Genomic DNA, 23,835 nt, shown 5'->3' with positions numbered 1-23,835 from the left:
CATACAAGTCAGCTAGAGCATTTTCCTGATACTCAAGTTGTCTTTTTAGTTATGATGATTATGTCTTTTTAGTTATGATGATTATGTCTTTTTAGTTTGATGATAGCAACCTCGGAGCATAGTAGGAAGATCATTTAATTATTGTCCATTAAAAAATTTTTCTAACATTTATTTATCATTGAGAGACAGAGCATGATCATGGGAAGGGCAGAGAGAAGGGGAGACACAGAATCTGAAGCAGGCTGCAGGCTCTGAGCTGTCAGCACAGAGCCCGAGGCGGGGCTCGAACTCACAAACCGTGAGATCATGACCTGAGCCAAAGTCGGATGCTCAAGTGACTGAGCCACCCAGGCGCCTCACTTATTGTCCATTGTGTATTGGTGTCCCTCTGGGCATAAGGAGACCCCTTTGTTTCTATAACACCCTCAAGTCATGAACGACCCCAAAAGCACACCAGCTATCAGTATGAATATCAGCACTTCTTCCTTCTGGTGACTGGCGTCCTCCAGTAAGGGCACAGAGCTCTCTCTGCCTGTTGGACCTATCAAGCTTGTGAGAGCTGACCCCTTTCCAGTAGTTCATGTTGGGTAGTAATAGCATACCCCGCCTGGAAAATCCCTTTCTCAATTTTACAGTACAACCCATCAAGAAGCACAGTGAGATCAGGATTAGTCAAAGGGATATCCCGTAAATCAGGGCATGGTGTCGCAAAATGGAACACAATCACCTGAAAATCATCAGGCTCACTTTCATCAAATAGAGGTAGTAACGTGGTAGGATTAAGAATGTTGTAGCATTTGGGGGCGCCTGGGTGACTCAGTCTTAATTAAGCATCTGACTTCAGCTCATGTCATGATCTCACCACTCGTAGGTTCAAGCCCTGTGTCTGACAGCTCAGAACCTGGAGTCTGCTTCGGATTCTGTGTCTTCCTCTCTCTCTGCCCCTCCCCCACTCACATCCACAATCTCTCTCTCTCTCTCTCTCTCTCTCAAAAATGAGTAAATGTCACCTGGGTGGCTCAGTCATTTAAGCTTCTGACTTCGGCTCAGGTCATGATCTTGCAGTTTGTGCGTTCAAGTCCAGCATCGGGCTCTGTGCTGACAGATCAGAGCCTGGAGCCTGCTTTGAATTCTGTGTGTCCCTTTATCTCTGCTCCTCCCCTGCTCGCACCCTGTCTTTCTCTCTCTCTCAAAAAATGAATAAACCTTAAAAACATTTTTTAAAAAAGAATGTTGTGCATTGAAGATGGAGATTAGGTGGGGGAAGCAGAAGATCTCCTAGGTGGCTGGTCTGCTTGCAGAAAAATGTTGACTCAATTAAGAGTTAAGAAGACTCTGACAGCGAGTGGGGTTTGTAATAAATGTCACTTCCTCGGGTTAAATGTGCTGGGGCTTCCAACACTGCAGCTCCAGCCATTGCCTCAGGCAGTTGGGATAGGCCTGAAGGACAAGTCAAGTTGTGCACTATAATAGGCAATAGGCCTGTGTTTACTGCCATGTGCTTGCAGGAACATTCCCAGGGCTCTGTATCTCTTACATGCACAAATAAGGTGGAAAGTTTTGAATAGTTAGGTAGCCATAGGGCAGGTGGTTCTTACAGCGCCTGCTGTGTCTTATCAAGGCTGGCTCTTGTTTATTCTCCCAAGGAAAGGGTTCAAAGACTGAAATTTTAGTAAGTTCTTGAGTGGGAAAGCTAATAGAGAAAAGTGAGATACCCACAGTCTGTAAGAGCCAGCAAGGGGGGTGCCTGGGTGGCTCAGTCAGTGGGGCGTCCAACTTCAGCTCAGGTCATCATCTCACGGTTCGTGAGTTGGATCCCCACGTCAGGCTCTGGGCTGCTGACAGCTCAGAACTTGGAGCCTGCTTTGGATTCTGTGTCTCTTTCTCTCTCTGCCCCTTCCCTGCTCATGCTCTGTCTCTCTTTCTCTCTCAAAAATAAACAAACATTACCTGATGAGTGGATCAAGAAGATGTGGTATATGTACACAACGGAGTACTACATGGCAATGAGAAAGAATGAAATCTGGCCATTTGTAGGAAAGTGGATGGACCTCGAGGGTGTCATGCTAAGCGAAATAAGTCAGGCAGAGAAAGACAGAAACCATATGTATGCACTCATAGGTCTAACAGGAAAACAGGAGAAACCTAATGGAGGACCAGGGGGAGGGGAAGAGGGAAAGAGAGTTGGGGAGAGAGAGGGACGCAAAACTTGAGAGACTATTAAATGCTGAAAATGAACTGAGAGTTGAAGGGGAAGGGGGAGGGGGGGAAAAGAGGTGGTGGTGATGGAGGAGGGCACTTGTGGGGAAGAGCACTGGGTGTTGTATGGAAACCAATTTGACAATAAACTATTTAAAAAAAATAAACATTAAAAAAATTTTAATGTGATACCCAGCGAGGGCTAGAAATCAACAAAGCTGTTGCTTGGTTGTGGGCGGACGGAATTCTTGAATTAGCTCCATTCTTTTTGGAAACAGCTAGATTTCTTCAGCGCTTAGATCACGACCTAGGTAATGAACAAGAGATCATTGTAATTCTTCCTTAGAGACTTTACGTCCCCTTGCAGCTAACTGTTGTAGCAAAGAAATGGATTTCTTCACAGATGCTTTGTTGGTAATAGCATAGCAAGAGATTGTCCCCGTATTATAAAAGGGTCCATTTCCCCGGGGAATTGGGACGGTCCTTAAGTCTCAGTGACATCCTGGGGAGAGTTCAGAAGGGGCCTCAGCGAACCCTTGAGGCAAGATGGCCCAGCTATATTCTTGATTGTTCCAAGTAAAGGCAAATATTGACCGTTAGGATGTACAGGAATGCCGCAGAGCGCTGGCACTTGAGACAAAAAGGGCATTGGGGTTCAGAAGAGCTGGGAAACTGGGAATAACTTTCTTCTTAATAGCCCTCAAGGCCTGGACGAATCGCTATCCCCGTCCGTTAGGTTTCTGGACTGGCAAGAGCCGCGCTTTATGGGAGCTGGTATGAGGAATGATTAGCCCCCAGCCGCTTCTGCTATTGCTGTGAGGCCTTGTATGCCCTCAGGCTCTAATGGTTATTTGAGGCAATTTGGGGAGCGGTTTAGTTACACGCTCTGCACTTTTATTCTCCCAGTGTCAGTATTAGAAGTAGCCCACGGATTTTCAGGCACCTTGATTAAATCGGGGACTTCTGTTGAAATTCTTCCTTTTCTATGTCAAGGACAGACTGTAAAGAACATAAAAGATCAGGTTCAGGTTGGTCAGGGAACTCTAAGGTGAATTCTCTGTAGGAGGCAAAATATATTAGCCCTTTTAACTTAGAAAGGAGATCTCTACCTGATAGATTAACTGGAGCTGGATCACATAGCTAAAAAGGAATGTTTTTCAGTGAAAGGCCCCAGAGTCATAGAAGCTTTCTCTGAATTTGGTTAGGTACCTCTGCCATGGAAACTTCTTTTTCAATTTAAGGGATTTGTTGTCCTAGGAGAGTAGGGTTTTAAAGTAGAAAACATATTGGGGCACCTGGGTGGCTCAGCCAGTCAAGCGTCTGACTTCATTCAAGTCAGGTTATGATCTCTTGGTTCATGGGTTCGAGCCCCGCATCGGGTTCTGTGCTGACAGCTCAGAGCCTGGAGCCTGTTTCAGATTCTGTGTCTCCCTCTCTCTCTGACCCTCCCCCACTCATTCTCTGTCTTAAAAACAAACAAACAAACAAACAAACAAACAAACAAAATTTTTAAAGTAGAAAGCATTTCTTTGGTATCTTCCAGAATTTGGGAAGGTTTCCCATTTTTCTTCTTACTTGAGAATAGTTGACACACAATGTTAGGTTTGATTTGGATGTACAGCTTAGCGATGTGACAGGTTTACACAACGATGCTGTGTTTACCGTAAGTATAGCTACCATCTGTCCCATTACATCCTATTATAAGATCATTGACTGTATTCTTTATGCTCTGCTTTTCATTCCTGTGACTTACCCATTCCATAACTAGAGATCTGTATCTCCCTCTTCCCCTCACCCATTTTGCATAACTCCCCCGCCCCCCTCCCCTCTGGCAAACACAAGTTTATTCTCTGTATTTATAGTTCTGATTCTGCTTTCTGTTGACTCGTTTTTTCAGATTCCATTTATGAATGAAATCTTACGGTATTTGTCTTTCTCAGTCTGACTTATTTCACTTAGTGTAATACCCTCTAGGTCCATCCATTTTGTCTCAGATGGCATGATCTCATCCTTTTTATGGTTGTGCAGTATTCCACCGTGTACAGACACCACATTTTCTTTATCTATTTGTCTGTTGATGGACAGTTAGGTTGTTTCCATGTCTTCGCGATTGTAAGTAATGCAGTAAACATAAGGGTGCATATATTTTTTTGACTTAGTGTTTTCATTTTCCCTGCAGAAATACCCAATAGTGGATGGAACGCCTGGGTGACTCAGTCGGTTAGGTGCCCAACTTTGGCTCAGGTCATGATCTCATGGTTCATGGGTTTGAGCCCCACCTTGGGCTCTGTGCTGACATCTCTGAGCCTAGAACCTACTTCAGATTCTCTCTCCTTGTCTCTCTGCCCTTCCACTCCACTCTCTCTCTCTCTCAAAAGCCAGTAAATGAACATTAAAAAATACCCAATAGTGGAATTATTGGGTCATATGGTATTTCTGCTTTTAATTTTTTGAAGAATCTCCATGCTGTTTTCCACAATGACTGTACCAATTTATATTCCCACTAACAGTGCATGAGGGTTCCTTTTTCTCCACACTGTTGCCAATACTTACTGTTCTTACCTTCTTGATTGTAGCCGTTCTGACAGAAGTGAGGCAACTAATATCTCATTTTGTGTATTAACGTACCCTTATTGGATATATAGTTTGCAAATATGTCATCCCATTCGGTAGGTTGTCATTTTATGTTGCCAGTGGTTTCCTTTGCTCTGCCAAAGCTTTTTATTTTTATTTTATTTTATTTTTATTTTATTGTTTATTTTTGCTTTTGTTTCTTTTGCCTTAGGAGATGTATCTTTAAAAAAAGCTTGCTATGGCTAATGTCAGTTAAAATACTGCCTCTGTTCTCATCTAGGATTTATATGGTTTCATGTCTCATGTTTATGTCTTTAATGTATCTTGAGTTTATTTTTGTGTATGGTGTTAGAAAATAGTCCAGTTTTATTCTTTTGCATGTAGCTGTCCTGTTTTTCCAATACCATTTATTGAAAAGATTGTCTTTTCCTCATCATGTATTCTTGCCTCCTTTGTCATGGATTAATTGACCATATATATGGTTTATTTCTGGGCTCTCTATCCTGTTCCATTGATCTATGTGTCTGTTTTTATGCCAGTGCCATACTGTTTTGATGAGTACAGCTTTATAGTATAACTTGAAAACTGGAATTATGCTTTTAATTTCAGTTTCTCCTAGGCTCTTTAAGGGGACTCTTGGTGTAATTAGTAGGGATTACCCTTGGAGTCCTGTCAACCCTGGAAGGGACCCATCTGGGGCCCTCTGTCAGGGGCAGTTATTTGAGTTGATGTGAGAAAATGTGTATAGGACTTTTGAGGACAACCTCTTTTCCAGTGTCCTAGTGGATTACAACTAAGGCATCAATTTCTGGGTCAGTGTTTTGAGAATGGACCCCTAGGAGGTTGCAGTATGTGGGGGTACAGGTCTTATTTTAGATCTCTGACCATGGAGCGGTTGAAGGGATAAGGCCAGTAGCTTGGCAGACTTTTTTTTATGGTCTTGCTCCAAAGTCCTGCCAGAAATGCCCAGCTGTGGTCACAAGTTCAGTCAAACAAGGGAGGGATGGCAGCCTCCCATCCTATTTTCTGCCTTTTATCAATCCACTAGTCTCAGGAGATGATCCATTTACAAAGAGGGCAGCTATAGCTGGTTGGGTGAGCTTGTTTATTGTAATGAACCCAGAACCCTGTATGAAGAGAGCTTCCAGACAGGCTGGAAAGCCTGCCACAGGTTCATACCTCTTTTGTTTACATGTTTAAAGGAAGACTCTAAGAATGGTTTTTAAAAGATCAGTTGTGGAGCACCTGGGCAGCTCAGTCATTTAACCATCCAACTCTGAATTTCTTCTCAGGTCATGATCTCATGGTTTGTGAGACTGAGCCCAGCGTAGGGCTCTGTGCTAACAGTGCAGAGCCTGCTTGGAATTCTCTCTCTTTCCCCACCTCCGAGCTCTCTCTCTCTCTCTCTCAAAAATAAACAAATAAATAAACTTAAAAAAAAAAAAAGATCAGTTGGTAGGGACACCTGGGTGGTTCAGTTGTTTGAGCATCTGACTCTTGATTTTGGCTCAGGTCAGGATCCTGGGGTTGTGGGATTGAGCCCTGCATTGGGCTCTGCACCATACTCAGAGCCTGCTTAACAATCTCTGCCTATCCCTCTGCACACACTGTCTCCCTCCCTGAAAAAGATCAGTTGCTATAGAGAGAGGTTTTGCTTGTCCAGGAGGACACCGTGTTGAAGACCGAAGATCTCGAATATCATCCTTGGTGTTTTGCCATTTTGCTTCCTGTGTCCATTTTTGGGGTTCACCAGGTCCTAACAGCACGTGCAGAAACTGATCAAGATCTGGTAGCCCTGGGTCATAGGACTCAATAATGACTCTAAATTCTTTGAGAAACTTAGAGTATCCTCTCTCTGCTTAGGAAACACTTAAACTACGGATCTCAATTTCGCCTTTGACCAAGAAATGAGAAATATCTAATGAGGATCCCCTGCAACCTCAGATGGTTTTTATCTTAAAAGGTAACTGTTGAATAGTCTTGGGCAGTTCAGATAGAGAGTTAGTAGAACATGAGAACTCAGGTAAAGGAGGGGAGAAGGGGACAGTAGGAGTCACATCAGTCTTACTGTCTTATTTTAGGGACCTCTTGTATCTTTAATTTTTCATTAGCCTTTTGCAGTACATTTTTTTAATGAAGCAGTTTTGGAATCTTGAAGCCTTTTTGAAACCGCTGCATGCCAATTAAAATGGGTATCCCATTCTGTTTGTTTAATTCAGGACCCCTTGCTTTCACCTGCACTTAAGTGAACAATCTTGTCTAATTGAAACATTCACCAGAATGGCCACTGTCACCATAGGTTGTTTTTAGTGCAATTTTTTCCATTTTTCTAGATATCTATAGCATCTCAGACTATAGTTCCTGGTCATAAAATAAGCAGGTGTGTGAAAAGGTAGCATGCCCATCTCTATAGGATTTAAAGTTTTTGTTTTATGGTTTTCGTTTTCGTTTTTGTTTTTGTTTTGCTAGAACTTTGGGTCTCTGGAAGTCAAGCTGATACCTGAGACGTCTTTGCCTCTGGGCTGGAAGTCCTGTAGTGTTTTACAGTGTATCTCATTGCACAGAAATTTTCTTGAGATTGGTGGATGATGTACTGTCAGTCTAAGTCATTCCATGACCAACTTATCCTAACATGGAAGTCTTTGGGTTAAGTAGTGAGCACTCTAACAGCTTTTAAGCACTAGACCCTTGCCCACCAATTTTTTGCCTTTTTGGCTTCCAAGATCCCCATTGTCAATAGCCTTTATCTACACAAAACAAGACAGACAAATGTGCACGTTCACGCGGCAGCAGTAACCAGGAGATATTACTTTGGCCTGGCCAAGAGAAGGCCTTGCACGCACCACCAGCAATTCCCAACCTGGAACTGGTGGGAGGGGGGCAAAGACTGAGCCAGCAAGCCCCCAAAATGAAGGCTGTGGACTAGACTGAGTTTCCAAAATGGGGAGTTGCAGACAGGAAAGCCAATTAGATCAGGAGCTTGACTCTTCAAGGAGAGTGGAGCTCAACAGAGAGAACCTTCTCTATGGCCCTTAGAAATGGTGAGAAAGACAGGACTCTGGCAGAGTTTGTGAGTACCACACCTTTATTTCGTATCGTCCCCAAAGCTGTTGGAAGGCTCCTTCAATCCCACCACTGCCACCAAATCTGTTAAAAAAACAAAGTTCAACTGAGCAAATGTAAAGATCAAACCAGCTATTCATCAATCAGTAAATTGGACAGCCTCCCATATAGCAGACAGAAAGGAGCTATGCAGCAGCGTCGGGGTGTATATAGTTGGTTAAGCATCTGACTCTGATATTGCCTCAGGTCATGATCTCAGTTTATGGGATCAAGTCTTGCATCAGGCTCTGCACTGATGGTACAGAGCCTGCTTGGGATTCTCTCTTTCTCTGCCCTTTCCCTGTTCTTGCTTTCTCACTCTCTCAAAAATAAATAAGTTTTTTTTTTTTTTAAAAAGCTGTACAAAATGAAAGGCTTTTATAGGGGCAGAAGAAGGAAGTTTCTGTCTAAGAGCAGGGTGTTTCAGCAAGGTTTTCTTCCTCTGGGGGAAGGCTGGGGGTCTCTCGAGCAGATTACCTCTCTGGTGCCGACCAGGTCATTCCAGATGGACCACCTAAAAGTCACAGTCCTGGGAGAGGCTGCAATTGCAATTAAGTCCTCGTTTGCTGTCATGGGTGCAAGTGACTCCATTGGAGCTCCGTTGTTCCATTTTTGTTAGCACACATTCTTCTAGGGAGTACCCAGCACTTCCTTGTAAATTCTGCCCTGTTCTCACAAAGCATGAATTATTTCCTAGAAATGGGTTAGGCTCTTTTGGAAAAATGCATTGATTCTTTTAGCCATCCTGATCCCAGTTACAGTAAAATGTCTATTATCTGATTTTCCGTGAATTTGTAAAGCTGTTATTCACTGGCATATTATGTATGTCACCAGTACCAGGACAACTGATGTTTATAATGATGACCCTGAACTTTTATAAGACCCTGAATTACCCACTCAAGAACCAAAGAAAGATTAAAGTATACTTTAAAGAGTTTTTATGTTGTGTCTATTTTATTATATTCAAATCTTTTTTAGTGGAGTCCAAGTATATGTCCATCATGATTTTCCAGGGTAGTACAAATTTATAATATTTTATCCTTTCTTGAGGTGCCTGGGTGGCTCAGTGGGTTGAGTGTCCAACTCTTGGTTTAGGCTGAGGGCATGATCTCACAGTTTTGTGAGTTCGAGCCCTCCCTCAGGTCCATGCTGACAGTGCAGAGACTACTTCAGCTTCTCTTCTCTCTCCCTCTCTGTCCACCCCTCCCCACCTCTCACTGCCTCTGTCTCTCTCAAACTAAATAAATAAACTTTAAAAAAATAAAATATTTTATCCATTCCTCACATTGTTAACCAAACCTTTAAAAAATAATAATGACTTCAGTATTTTGGGTCTAAACTATAGGTGATTGTCTCAAACCTGTCAGGGAAACAAAATTTCTTTTTCAGAGCAGGTGTGGCAGGCATGACGTATCATAAATATAATCACCAACGTGTGGGACAGACCAACCCAAACACTCCCTGCTGTTACTCTTTAAGATTTTAGTCCAACTTCATGAGGTGTACTGAGTTGTACCAGAGGTTGCCAGCAAGATCCAGAGACTGATGATAGTTTGGCATCTACATCACAATGGCTCCGGTCAGCGGCTCTCTTTATTGAGCTGTGCAACTCTTCTCAGGTTTTGTGAGATGTGGTTTCTATCATTTTCCTTGAAGGAAACCTTATATAGAAACATAATTGGAATAAGCAGTGTGGCAACCTTAACCAAGCCAACAGAATTCTACGGGCATGTAGGAAAGGGGTTACTAATCACAAAATGCACCACAGGAAAAGAGATGGGAGCAGAATCCCCGTCCCCCACCACCTCTGCCTTGTACCGTGCAGGAGGCCAGCTTCCATGCAAGGTGTAGCCCCGGTATAGGGTAGCCTCCTTGGTGCCACTTCTAGGGGTTAAACTCAGGAAGTTGAGAGCCAGAGTCCAGCAAGAGCTAACGGAAGAGGAAACACAACCTAAAACAGCAGAAGAGGATGCACCCACTGTCTTGTGGTCCATCAGCTCCCACCCCTGGCTGGAGAAGTCAGAGCCTACCGGCAGTAGGACACCTACTTGACATTTAATGGTGCTGGATGGTAACATCAGAGAGCCTTCATGTTCACTGCTTCATCTGAGCCCATAACACCCCTGTGAGGTAGGCATGAAAGAAATAGCTACTTCCACCTTCCAGATGAGAAAATAGGCTCAAAGACAGTGAGTGCCGTAGCTAGGTCCTATCCAAACGAGGCAGGTGGCAAAGCCAGGACTAAAGCACAAGGCTTCTAATTCTTTATCCATGATCCCCTGATGCCCATAATTTCGTGATATAATATGGTCACCCTTTAAGGGGAATGGGCTCCCAGTGCCAGGTTGTAAACAGGTGGAGGACTATTGAGATTACCTTTGAGGACACTGACCCCTGGGGCCACCTTTACTTTCAGAGCTCAGTGTGTTAGACAGTTGCTGGGCTGGGAGCCAGGAGACCTCAGTTCTAATCTTAGGCAACTTTGGGCAATGCCAGTTAGCCTCCTTCCCCTCTGGCTGCATGGCTGGAAATGAGACAAGTAATGCCTGCACCACGGACCCACGTGGAGAGCCAAATGAGATAAAGTGTTTGAAAGCCCTTTGTTGCCAGGTATAGGGTCATGTGTCCCTTTCCTGTGACTTAGCTCAGAGGAGAAGGACATCCAGGGGAAGGGCTTGGTAGGAACGCAGACTTAGTCTTAGGGATATTTATGGACAAGACACAACAAATACATTCATGTGACTGGGGGCAGAGAATGGTATGCTGGGTATAGTAGAAATGCCTGGAACCTGAAGTTGTTGTAAAGTTTAAAACTCGAAAAATGGTGCAATAGGCGGTTCCATTAGCGTTTCTTCTTCCATGCACTCCCCCAACCCCATCCCCACTCTTCACCACTTCTGAGGATGCCATGTCCATTTAATAAGGTGGCCCCTGAGAAATCTTAGTATATTTTGAAGTATATATTCTGCGTGGTTCACCAGGCAGAAAACAGAAGCAGCAGAGGGGGTGATCTTTGCAAAAGCCAGAGAAGGCATTGCCTCTGAGAAATAAATGCAAGCATGCCCATGCATCTGGAGCTGGGTCCGCCAGAGACAACATGGCAAGTTAAGTAGGAGCTCAGAAGGGCCCTGGGAAACTTCTGAAAATGTTTAAGCAAAAGCAATAATGTAGTCAGCTTTCTATTTTAAAAAGATCACTGCTCCAGGGGTGCCTGGGTGGCTCAGTGGGTGAAGCATCCAACGTCGACTCAGAGGTCATGATCTCACGATTTGTGAGTTCAAGCCCCGCATCGAGCTCTGTGCTGACAGCTCAGAGCCTGGAACCTGCTTCAGATTCTGTGTCTCCCTCTCTCTCTGCCCCTCCCCCGCTGGTGCTCTATCTCTTTCTCTCTCTCCAAAATAAATAAACATTAAAAAAAAAAATTTTTTTTAAAGATCACTGCTCCAACTTGGTGCTCAGCTAGCTACCTGACCCTTTTACTTTTTATTGAATAGAGGAGAGATCTCAGGATATAGAAACACTAATAAGCAGGAAGAAAGAAGTCTTCCTGCTTTTCTGTCCCCCTCCCTCTGTGTGCCTGTAGTCAGCCCTCTTTCTCCATCTAAGCCAAAGGATCATGGGGTGTCCCACCGAGCTGGGACTGAGTTAGAAGGGGTGGGAGGTGTCAGCAAAAGGGTCCATGCTGCAGCTGGCAATTTGATAACATTAAGTCACTCAAATTAAGCTGTCTTCTGCCTTTCCATTGATATTTCTCCATCGCAAATGGAAACTTTAACCAGATGCCACCTTCTTTCCATCCTTCTGTTGGACTCACAGCCTACTTAGAATGGAAATGGTCAAAGTCCCAAGTCAGAGTGTACCATGACCCTCCTCAGGGTGGAGGGAGCAGGGCTCTCCAGCCCTTAGAGCCATCCGGCAGTGCGCGCTGTGACATTGGGAGGCTGGGGGACCTGAACTTCGGAGTCAGACAAGCTGGGCTGTGAGTCCTGCTTCCCCCATGCATTGGACTCGTGACCTTCATAAATCATGTCATTCTTCTGCCCGGGCCTGCATTTTCTCATCTTCCAAATGGCAGCAGCAATGTCCACCTTCCAGAGCTATGGTGAGGCTCAAACAGAAAGCATCCACAAAGCACCAGGTATATGGTAAAATCTTAATTTATGTTTTTCCTATAAATGCCAGAGTTAGGGGCACCTGGGTGGCTCAGTTGGTTAAGCATCCAACTCTCGGTTTTGGCTCAGGTCCATGATCTCAGAGTTGGTGAGGTTTGAGCCCCATGTAGGGCTCTCTGCTGACAGCATGAGGCGTGCTTAGGATTTTCTCTCTCTGCCCTTCCCCTACGTGTGCTCACTCTCTGGCTCTCTCTCAAACTTTAAAAAAATGCTAGGAGTTACTACTCTTTCAGTAATTATTCTCTTAAAAGGAAGCAAAAGAGATCCTGTGTGTGTGATCTACTATATGGTAGTATGAAGTTAAAGAAATAGGGGTTAATGATGAAGTCCAGCAGAAAGGAAAAATATCTCTACGATGCCAAGAGAGGAAAACTGAGGAAGGAAGGGGAGCTAATAAATCAGTTGATTAGGGTCAAAATGTGCTCCACTGGCCTAATATTAGAACTCCAAGGACCAATTCCCACTGATGGGCTCAATGCCCACCCAACCAATAATATGCTTTTCTAGCCAGAAAAACACACTTATGGGGTATATTCAATTTTAATACACAAATGATGATTACTTGTCAAGAGGTCTTCCTGGTCTTTCTGTGGCTGCAAAGGGCCCACCAGGCCTACCACTGGGCCAGGTCAAGTGCACAAACGCTTCCTGGGGCACCAAGTCAAACACACATAGGCTTGCATTCAGAACTTATTGCCTAGTGAGGAAGAAGACATGAGCACAGATGAATGTAAAACAGCTTCTGGAAATTGTATCTACAGTTTCAGAGCACTCTGGAAGCCAAAAGACAGGAGGGAAGACATGTTTGGAAGAAGGCTTCATTCATGGAAAGAGTGACTTTCCTTCCAGGCATTAAAGGAGGGGTGACTTTCAGGGGGAATGTGGAGTCTGATCAAATGAAGCAAGCCTGTGAGCTGAGACACATCGGGAAGAGCCTGGACCAGGACAGGTGGAGAGGGGGTGTCCGTAAAAGGTCTTGGGAAGGGAAAAGGGTAGGTGTTGAGCGTGTCTTTAAAGACAGTGGTGGAGAGTCTTGAAGGTTTCTCATCGAAGGAGAAATGGGAATGGCCCTTAAGGAAGATTAAGGAACACTTTATATCCTCTCTGAATAATTTCGTGCTTTGGGTTTTATGCCAATTGAAATATGGAGCTTGGCATCTCTGAGCCTACGGTCTGCACATCCGGAAGAGAATGGGTCGGCTCCCCTTTGTTCAGTGTACAGCTTTCACATGGGCGCTGCTCTTCAAGCCTCAGAGTGCCCCCTGACAGAACTCTCGTGTTCCCTGTGGCTGGTATCACTGTTGATAACCAGGTTTCCCAACCCACAAAGCCACCCTCCTCCCAAAAGTCACCACACCTCAGCTGTCACCTGCACCCGTAGCTTATCTGCGTGAGGCCCTAGCTTCAGGATGCAGGACCCTTCCTGCTCTTTCCCCTGAGTTCAAGGTCCCTTGAACCTGTTGGTCACCCCACTCCTTCTCCATACTCATTCTCAGGTACGATTAGTTCCTTCCATCTTAGAAGAAACCCCCTGGATTCTGTCTCACTCTTCACTACCACCCCCTGCCTTTTTTCCCTTCACAGCCAAGATTCTGAAAAGAGTTATCCACACCTACCCCTCATTTCCTCACCTCCCGTTAATGCCTCAACCCGCTCTGACCCGGTTCCCAACCCCATGACATGCTTTGCTGCTCCCTGTCTTGACTCTACATTCGTCATATGTCTGGGTGCTTCCTGAGACACTGTCTTGGCTTGCAAGATGTACTCGGCCCTGGTTTGTCTCTTGCCCTGCCCTGTCCTTCGAGGGTAGACCTGTTTAAAACGGCTTGCTGCTTAAATATTTCCCTTCCGTCTCCTCTCCCCCAGTGGCTTCAAAAATCACTAGTATGATAAGTCCTACCCATCTTTTAGATCTAGCCTCAATCTTTCCCTTAAGTGCCAGGTGTATGTACACGACTCCTACCTGGGCCACTCACCTAGCTGCCCCAAGGCCGCTCTTAGAACACAAAAATGAGTATATTCTCTCCCCATCCGTCCTCTGTGGGCGAGGGTGGGTGGGCACCACTGTCTCGTTGGAGGAATCAGAAGCTTGGATGTTGTCATTGCCCTTTCCCTCCACAGAGTTCATCTCCAACTTCTGTCCATTCCACCTCCATAATACCTTGAGCCCAACCTTTCTCCCTTCCTGCTGCTTTAGTTCAGGCTAACAATATCTGTCACCTCCGCTCCTACCACAGCCTCTAACTGCTCTCCTCACACCAGTGTTGCTTAGTCCTAATTCATCTTCTGCTCTGCAGCTGGAGGGATCCTTCGAAAACAATATCTGATTATGTTACTCCCTTGTTTAAAATCCTTCAATGACTCTCAGCAGCCTTAGGGTAAAGTCTAAAGTCCTCAGTACAGGAGACAAGTCTCTTCCTCATAATGGCTGACATTTATCAGGTGCTTCCACCTGTGCCAGGCACTATTTCCAGGTATAAGACTTGATGCTCACAGCTCTCCGATGTAGGTCCTGTTTCTATCTACTTTTACCATTGAGGAAATTATGGTGCAGAAAGCTATGTCGCTGGCCCAAGGTCACACAGCCAGTAAGTTAGAGAGCCAAGATTCAAACCCAGGAAGCCTGGCTCTGGGGCCACACTCCGAGCCACTGCGTTACACCATTGCTCCGTCTCTCCTTTGCGGGGCACAGCTTCTCATTCATTCAACCTCTTTACTGAATACAGTGTGCCAGAAACTGCTTGAAGCACCGAAGGAAGAGCACTAATCAAAGCAGTTCCCTCACTGCTGTCGTAGATTTTTGTAACTAATTACAATAAAGATCAAAATATATTTAATCGGGAGTCTACCTGTGGCTTCTTGAAAAGCATATTCAGAGACTGGATGTTAAGATAAAATAAATTTAATGAAGGTAATATTTGCTTCATTTCAGTAGTTTTCCAGAGAATAAGATTGCATTTAAAACAACTTTTATAGGCATATCCTTTGATCTGGTGAACACCAAAAATAAATAAATAACAAAACAATGGGGGAGGAGAATCTGTTTACATTCTAGTGAAGAAAATAAATAATAAATGAGATAAATAGTAAAGTATATAGATGAGTGATAAATGCTAAGGAAAAAATATAAAGCAAGAAAGAAGATAAGGAGGAGTCTGAGAACAGAGATTTGTAGTTTTATGTGGACTATCTAGGGAAGACTTATAGGAAGTGAGGATATCTAGGAGACTACACTAGCTAAAGGAACAGCAAGTACAAAGGCCCTGAGGTAGGAACATGCCTGATATATTTGAAGAACAGCAAAAAGGTCGGTGTGGCTAGAGCAGGATGAGGGAGGGAAAGGAAGGAAGGAGATGGTTCAGACCCAGGTCAGCTCATGTGGGGCCCTACGGGTCATCTTAAGGACTTTGATCTTCTGAATGAGATGGGAAGCCACCGGAGGATTTTGAGCAGAGGAGGGACACAGTTTAATGGATCCCTCTGACCTGTATGTTAAGAATAGTCTCTATGGGAACAAGGGTGGAAACTGGGTGGCCAATCAGGGAGCTGTACCAGAAGTCCAGGCAGGAGGCGACGGTGGCTGGGACCAAGGTGGTAACAGCAGAGGTGGCAGCAGTGGTCAGATTCTGGATACATTTTGAAGGTGGAGCCAACAGCATTCGCCTGTGGACTGGATGGTTATGAGGCATGGGGGCCTGGCATCGGGAAGGATGGATTTGGTGTTCTCTGCAATGGGAAGGACTTCGAACAGGAGCTGGGAAGGTGACGGCTCAGGGCCGTCTGGGGCAGATCAAGTCTCCTGTGCATCTTGGGCATCCCAGGGGAGCTTCCGATTTCTTGCTCCCTCCCCTCACTTACGTGCAGGTTCACATGCATTCCTGAGTCTTGACCTTCCTAAATGCCTCAGTTGCCCAAACTGCTTTGGCTTTCTCATAGGTCCAGGCCTCTGGCCCTGCACTAATGCACTGGCCTGCCGGCCGTTTCTTACATTCCCTGCCTCCCCACCAGACTTTAAAAGCCACGTGTCCCTCACCCCAATGGACCCTGCACCCTGTACCAGAGGCAATCGGTAATGGGTGCCTGGTTGGCTAGGCGGATGGGTGAATGGGTGCGTGCCTGGAGAGATGGACCAATGAGCCCTCAGCACAATGAGGCCGAGCTGTGTTTTGATGGTAATGACGGGAATTCCCCTGGAACACGGCCAGGTGAGATGATCACCCCAGACTGAAACGAAAGAAACGGCAGATGTCAGGAAGTTTCTGTGTTCACGCTGGCAAGTGCATTAGAGCACTTGGGCACAGCCCCACCCCACCCCACCCCACCCCCACCCCTGGTCCCTGCACTCTCCCCCCCTTCCCACCCCAGTTCTGGCTCCTGGTCTCGTTCATCTCTGGCATCAGTGAACATCTGCCCTCTACCTGACACATCCAGGTCTGTAGGGGAAGTTTTGGTTCTAAAACCGGGAAGTGTTTCACCTAATAACGTGCTGCAGGCTTGCTTTCCGCGGGCCTCCAGGTCTGCCCAAAAAAAAACGATCAGGCCTCGTTATTTAGGAAGCTGCCTCAGCCAGGCATTACTAATTTGGGCTTTGCTAATTCGGATGCCTATTCAGGCAAATGAGCAATGAATGTAAAGTGCTTTTGTCAGTGAATTGCCAGTGAAGACTGGGGGGAGGGGGGAGGAGGTTGAAGTAGAGGGAAGGTGATAGAATGTTTTGCGTTTTTGCTTCGATTCCAGAAAGGACAGTCATTGCTTCCTGGAAGCCGCCCTTGGCAACAGGCATGGAGAATGGGAAAGATTTATGTCCCTTTGCCAGAGCTCAATAATTCAGCTTGAGTCTCTCAAATCGATACATTTCTTGCAAAGTTTCCAACGGCTGCATTAAAAAAAAAAAAGCCACTTGAAAAAATGATCATTATGATGCCGCCTCCTTTGATGAGACCAGGGTGTCAGCGATGGGTCGGGTCTTCCAAACAGACACCCCCCTGCTGAGAAAGGAGGCTTTTCAAAGCAGGAAAGCCAATGTAGAGCTGGCCGCAAGCCTGGCGGGCTCTTTCTGGGATGAGTGGCTGACTCGCTCCTCCTAGGGCTCACGTGGGAAATTCTGTGACCACGTAACTTCCTGTTTCCCTGAACTGTGGTTTGTCGCTGAGCATGAAGGGCACTCACTTGAGGAGATAAGTCCCCCTGATCTGGGATCACCGGGATGGCTAGCCAAAGGCCGGGTCCATCACACTTTCGTGAATTTGTTAAAATCCTCAGGTCTGTCCGTCGTGACGTCTGTAAACAGAAGGTGTGGAAGGACAGCGGAAGGCGGGGTGTCCTTCTGTCACTGTGGTTGCTTTCATCTCTGCTAGGCATTTGTTCCATTTGGAGGTTTTATCTTCACTAGAATCATTCTTCAGTCCTTTCTGTGAAAGAATCCGTGTATTCCCTCCCTTGGCATCTGATGCCCATCGAGGCTAGCCATTTGATCGTGTCTTCCCTCTGGATGCTGTGTCTCTGCTTTCTCTTGGGCTATGACTCCCCTTGGGTGGCAGAATGCTGGTGCTCTCTTTTACAAGATACCAGGAGGACGCTACTCTTGCGAACCTGGAGTGTTTTGGACAGAGTCTGGGAACATGGGGTGGGCAGCTGTGTCAGTTTCAACCTTTCAGAACCCACAACGCGACCGTGCCGCCAGAGCCCGTGGACACGAGTGAAACTGCTGACAAGCCAGCCCCAAGATCCAGTGGGGCTTTTGATGGACCTTACAATAGGAAAAGCCCAGACAGAGCAGCCAAAAGGTGCTCACTGGCAATTGTGGAAGCTCTGTTTGAGAGGGACAGCTGAAAGTGACAGTCTTCCCATGGCTTCCAAGACAAGGGACTGCACACGGGATGAGGTCTAAATGGTCTGGAGTGCTCTAGCTGGGAACTCAGGAACTTCCCAGCCAGGTCCTTCTTCCAGGAAGACCCCACACTGAGAGGCTGCGGGAGTGAAAGCAAGTTGAATAGGAGAGGAACAACAGAGACTACGGAAGAAAGGTCCCCAAAAGGAAACAAAATGAGGAAATTTCAACCAGCAAGCTGCCATATAGTTGAACACTCCATCAACACAATAGAAGAGAGAGCTTTGTAAAGTTGGAACGCGCCTCCTTCTAAAAGTTCAGGAAAACCAGTTTCACATGAAACCGCGCAATAGGAAAGTAGTGAGGTCAAGTCCCATACAAAGTTTTTCTAAGATAAAAGAAAGTAAGAAGCAGAATAGCACTCCTAAAGAAAGCATGCCGGAAAGACAAGGCTTTGGAAACGTTCAAAACTGTAACCTGCCATCCAGATGAGCTAAAACTCATTATGAAAATGCCATAAGATATGGGGGAGGATAGACAACAGAAATCAGAATTAGGAAAACTTAGAAATGATATGCCAGAACTCAGGAAAAAGTTAAAAATGAGAGAAAAATCCTTTCCGAAATGAAGAGAAACTAGTAGGAATACAAGGTGACTATATCATAAAAGGTAATGTTGAAGAGAAACAGAAGGTGAAAACCTGGAAGGTTTTGAAATGAAAAAGAAATAAGGAAGTGATTTTTGAAATTCAAGAGAAAGTGACAGCTCTTGAAGAGAGACAAGGAAAGGTCCATATTCGGTAATAGAAGCCTGTCAGGAAGGAAACCAGATAGGCTCCTGTCTGCGTAAGTCCGGTCTCTGCCTCTGTCTTCACATGGCCCTCTTCTCTTCTGTGTCCCTCCCCTGTGTTCTTTCATAAGGACACTTGTCATGAGATGTAGGTCCCACCTGAATAATCCAGGATGATCTCATCTCGAGATTCTGACCTCAATTATATCTGCAAAGATCTTTTTTTAAAATAAGGGCACATTGACAGGTCCCAGGGATTATGACAGGGGCATATCTTTGGGGGGGGGGGGACCAAGAAACCCCCTACAGCTGTCGTGCTAGTAGGTGACAGGAACGGATTTGGATTTCATTTTATAATAAAGTGGCTAAAGGCAAATTTTCATGGTTCCAGCAAATTAGCAATTCTTGCCAAGAAACCAAAGTAGACGGCAGGCCTTAGGAATAGCAGGACCATAGGGGGCAGCCTGCTGACCACCTGGAGGCCTCACCTGGCTCTGGCTCTGCCCGCCTCAGGGAAGCGTTTGTGTACTTGTGAATGAACTTTCCTTGGGTGGGTCAGTGATGGGCCCTCGCTCTGGGCAGCTGTTTCCCAGAGGTCCAGGTCGAAAGTAAAAAACCGCCAGAGCCCTGTCACCAGAACTCCGGACACTCACATCTGTATCATAAACACTCACACCTCTGCCAGTGCAGAGATAAAAGCTCCTTTGGAAGAGTCATATGGGGGCGCCTGGGTGGCTCCGTCAGTTAAGCATCTGATCCTTGATGCTCTTGATTTCCGCGTAGGTCATGACCTCCTGGTTTGTGAGTTCGGGCCCTGCATGGGGCTCCTCTCCGATGACACAGAGCCTGCTTGGGATTCTCTGTCTCCCTCTCTCTCGGCCCCTCCCACACTCATGCTCACTCTCTCTCTCTCCAAATAAATACGTGAACATTAAAAAAGAAAAAAGAATCCCACATCATAGACCTCTGTATGTAGAAGTGAACGAAGTTTCCTTCCTTCTGCCTCCTGGCTTTAAAACTTGAGAGTCCTCTCCCTCACTCTGACCAGCCCACCCGACTGCTGACTGCCGGCAGAGCTAGGGGATGAACCGATTCTACTGATTTAGTGGATTCCCTCCACCGGCCTCCTCTCCCACAGACGGCTTCATGCCTCCATCCAAAGGAGTGAATAAAACTGCAGACAAGACAACAGAGCCAAAGAGAAGGGTATTTGGCAGCAAGAGAGAGTCTCCCTTTGGCCACGGAATGTCCCTGCTGTTCTGGAAGGCAGCATGGGGTTGCTTGGTTGTTTGTTTGGTTGTTTGGTTTGTTTTTCACTTTCCCGACTCCCCAGCAACTATCTTAAGCCCTGAAGCCAGGGGAGATTAGTAACCTTCACCACTCGGATGCCAGGGAATTGAACTGGTGAGGAGAAAGATTGCAACTTTGGTGATGAATAAATCTACAAAAGCCATTTCCCGGTGAATGTCCTCCCTCACAAGCAGCAAGGGGGAAAGGGATGGAGAGGAGTCTGGGACACACACCTACACGCGCACATACACACATGCACACTCACACACGCACAAATGCTAGTTATCCTTATGTAGAAGCTGCCTTTCCAAGTCTGATTTGTGATTTGGCCCGGCCTCTGTTGCCCCCTCCTACGCTTCAGCTCAGGCAGCCTGGGGAAGGAGAGTTGATGGCCACCCAAAGCCAACCACTGGGGCCTTGGAAACACTTGGAATCACTCTCCAAAGAGTCAGGGAAGGAGATGATGGATGAAAAGGGGGAAGGGGAGGGAGAATTCTCCTTACAAGAAGGTATTTTCCAGAAAAGCATTGTGTTAACAGGGTGGCAGGTTGCTTGAACCCTGATGAGATCTGCCTTCGGGGCCATGGATGTGTCTTCCAAGGCCTGTGGAGTTAACCTTGTAAAGGTTAAACCCTTCTGTCAGGCCCCCTTTTGCCAGCCCTTCCCCCTCCCCTCCCCCCGCCCCCTCCTTCCTCCCACCCCAGCCTCCTGTTCACCCCACAGGACTCAGTGATAATAGGGACCCTCTCCACCTTGAGAAAAGGCAGCCCGCTTGTTTAAGTTTGCCTGTTTAAGTTTGCCCGGAATAAAGAGAACCCGGGAGGGAAGGGACCAAGCACGGCTAAACCACACAAAGGAAAGCCTCTCCCATGCCAGCGATGGGGCGGAGCAGCCCCTGTCCGGAATGAGAATGAGTTGTCCTCTTGTTACGCTCTGCAAAGGAATGTTCTGTGGGCTGTGGCCGGCGCAAGAGACGACCCTGTGTGGTTTAAAAGAGTATGCGTTCCTCTGTATTCAGACACCCATAGTAGCTCATCTGAGTTTTGTGGATCATGCAAATCCAACGGGCTCCCTCTCCTCCATACCCCTGCATTTCCGCTGCTGATAGAAAATCTTCCTGCACTGGCTTTCCCTAGCAATTTCCCAGTCTGCCCCTTAATCTATTTAAGGAGCATTTCAACTTTTAATATCTATTTTCCTAAGTTTTGTTCCTCTTAAAAATGGACTTCTTCATGTGTGTGTAAATACAATAAAATTGAAAATAAAGTGTTTCTGGGGGCATCTGGGTAGCTCAGTCAGGTAAATCACTGGCTCTTGATTTCGGCTCAGCTCAGCTCAGAAGCTTGAGGTTTCAGAGTTCAGCCCATCATCAGGCTCTGAACTGATAGTGCACAACCTGCTTAAGATTTTTCTCCAACTCTATGCTCCCCACCTCAAATATATATACACTTAAAACAGTAATAAAAAAAAACAGAAAAGAGTTTCTTTCTGCCCTGTGGGATGAGAAATGCTGCCCTTACTTGCCTCTTTCCTTTAGAAATTCCTCTTTCGATCACATCTTTCCCTCAGTGGTAGTTCTCCCATCCCAGCTGCCTCACTGTTCCTAAATTAAAATAATTTGCAGTGCTCAATCTTCACCAGTATGAGTGCAAACTTGCCGTGTGTTAGCTATGATTCCTAAAATACCCGAGGAAGAGGCATTCCATATTTAAGGTCAGGTGTGTGCATTTCATAAAGAACTGACCCCCACAGTTGCCTTTCATCATTTCATTGCCCCCCACATGCTTTGCAGTGTGACAAAGGCACCCTTCCTGCCTCTCTTCTCTTTTTGTCCACAAAATACCAGGACAGTTGAGTATGTGTCTTCTCTTCTCACTCTTAAATTGCTTCTTACTAGAAAGGCTAGTACCTGTAGTCAGGCCTGTTTGCATACACGAGGCTAAAAATTACTACCCTGATTCTCCAGGGGTTCCTACATAAACGCGAGGTAGTCTCTGACCTTAAAAATTGTAGCCAAATATTTGTGTGCCTATGTGCATGCATGTGCATTTCGAAAGAGGGTCCACGGCTCTCCCTCAGTTCTCAGAGGGATCCATTATCTCTGAAGCATGAGGAGTACAGTGCCCCCCTCTTCATTGCTACCACTACCCCCTCATCCTCTCTCTTCTCAATAGTGCTGTGGTTAAAATGTTGCTATTTTGTTCGTCGTGAAAATTTTGAAATTCGGCACCCAAAGCGAGCCCTTCACTTGCCTTACCCTTGTCCAGTACCTAAATGGGTTCCACATCTGACCTTGCTTCCTCCAACCTCTCATCTGCCCCCGTCCTTTCTTTCTGTTGCCTCCTGAGTCATTTTCCCAGCCTGCAATGCGCACGGATAATGCCAGTCCCCTCCTCAAAGCCCTGTGCGAGCCCCATGGCTCCTGCCAGAGCCTTCACACAGCCTTTGAGAACCCCTGCTCCAGTTTCTGAGGCCCCAGTGAGCTGCAGAAAGGAGTTCAGTCTCCTGGAGACACGGGGCAAAGTAGTTAATCTGCCATCCAGCCTCTGTCCTACCCAGCCCCCCAAAACATACCGCGAACTTCCCGCAAACCAGACGTGGTGGGAAGTCTTTGTAAGGGTTGTCTTATGTCATACTTCAGTTTGCCCAAGGAGATAAGTACTATTCGTGGCCCATTTCACTGCTGGAGAAACTGAGGTTCAGAGATACAACTTGCCCCAAACTGCTGAGCCTACGAGGTGACACGGCCAGTATTTGAACTCAGGACTAAGTCCAAAACCCAAGTTTTTATCTAAACTATTACATGCCTCTCACCACATTGGGCTTGCTGCCCAAAAGCAGAAATGGGAAGGACTCTTATGTCCTTGTGAGGGTAGGCCAACCCTGGGCCAGCTTTTCTGTCAATAGGTTTGCTGCTAATAAGAACCCTTTTGTGGGTAAATCTGAATGAAAGCCAGAAAAATCCATACAATGAAGGCAATAAGAAAAAATTTTTGAGGGCATCAAGTAGGACTCTGGGTCTAAATGTGAACATGTAGTATTCTTGCTTTGAGGATCTGGGCCAAAAGACGTAGGTAGAACCTTCTAACCTCTACTTGGGAACTTAGTGCTGAGAAACAGGCTAACCTTGAGGACGAAAATAGGACATGTTTTGGAACTTCTCATTCCTTAGTGACAGAATTTTTGTGCTAGAAGCAGTTCTGATCAAATAGCAAATCCAAGGTTAGAGACAGATCCAGAGAGATGGGAATACCGGACTTGTCAGATTATCTCCGAGACCGAGCCTAGGGTGGGAACTGGAGAACTGGCTGTCAGAGAGGAGAGTCCCAAGAATCTCCTGGAAGGTTCTCTGGGAAGTGGCTCAGAGGACTCTGATGATACTTGGTTTGGCTTCGGGGGGTTAGTTTATCTTACAGTAAAGCCTGCCCACTGCAGCCCTCTTTGCAGAGGACAGAGGCAGGCTTCTGGATATTGCTCAGAGTTCTGGATCGAAAGCTAAACCAGACCCGCCATGGGAAGTTGGTTGATGATTTCTTGCTGCTAATTCTCTTGCGTCATTACCATGCATTTCGGAGTACAGGGGAGACGTTTATATCCTTTGCATCCTTTGACCCAGTTCACTGAACTCACCTGGGGCTGCGGTTCTGGTCCAGGCGCATTGTGACCTTGGGACAGTCCCTTCCCCTCTCTGAGCTTCGGCTCCCTCAGCAAGGACGGTGATGCCAGCATTAGTTCCCTCACAGAACAGTTGTGGGGCTGATCCCGATGCGGCGGCATATGGTAACGGTAAAGGGGACTGGACAGATCTGAAGCATCCTACCCGAAGAGAGTGGTTTTTGGCTGGGAGCGTGGTGGCAGCCGCAGGCTGCGGAGCTGGCC

General features: G+C 46.2%; 1 protein-coding gene across 7 annotated transcripts in view; it reads left to right on the top strand.

The window, feature by feature from the left end:
* ETV6 (ETS variant 6) overlaps positions 1 to 23,835 on the top strand; it is a 245,253-nt gene that overhangs the window by 163,010 nt on the left and 58,408 nt on the right. Inside the window, exon 3 of one of the 7 annotated variants that reach the window (XM_029955008.1) lies at positions 6,637 to 6,736. The exons of the other annotated variants lie outside the window; for them this stretch is intronic. Coding sequence (XP_029810868.1) covers positions 6,718 to 6,736 — 19 coding nt within the window. The 5' untranslated portion in view covers positions 6,637 to 6,717. The remainder of the gene's footprint in view (positions 1 to 6,636; positions 6,737 to 23,835) is intronic. 7 annotated transcript variants of the gene reach the window in all.

Source organism: Suricata suricatta, chromosome 10 (assembly GCF_006229205.1).
Source record: "Suricata suricatta isolate VVHF042 chromosome 10, meerkat_22Aug2017_6uvM2_HiC, whole genome shotgun sequence".
In the NCBI taxonomy this organism is placed as follows: domain Eukaryota; kingdom Metazoa; phylum Chordata; class Mammalia; order Carnivora; family Herpestidae; genus Suricata; species Suricata suricatta.
Note: the sequence above shows the minus strand (reverse complement) of the source record. Positions and strands in the feature narration are given on the sequence as shown.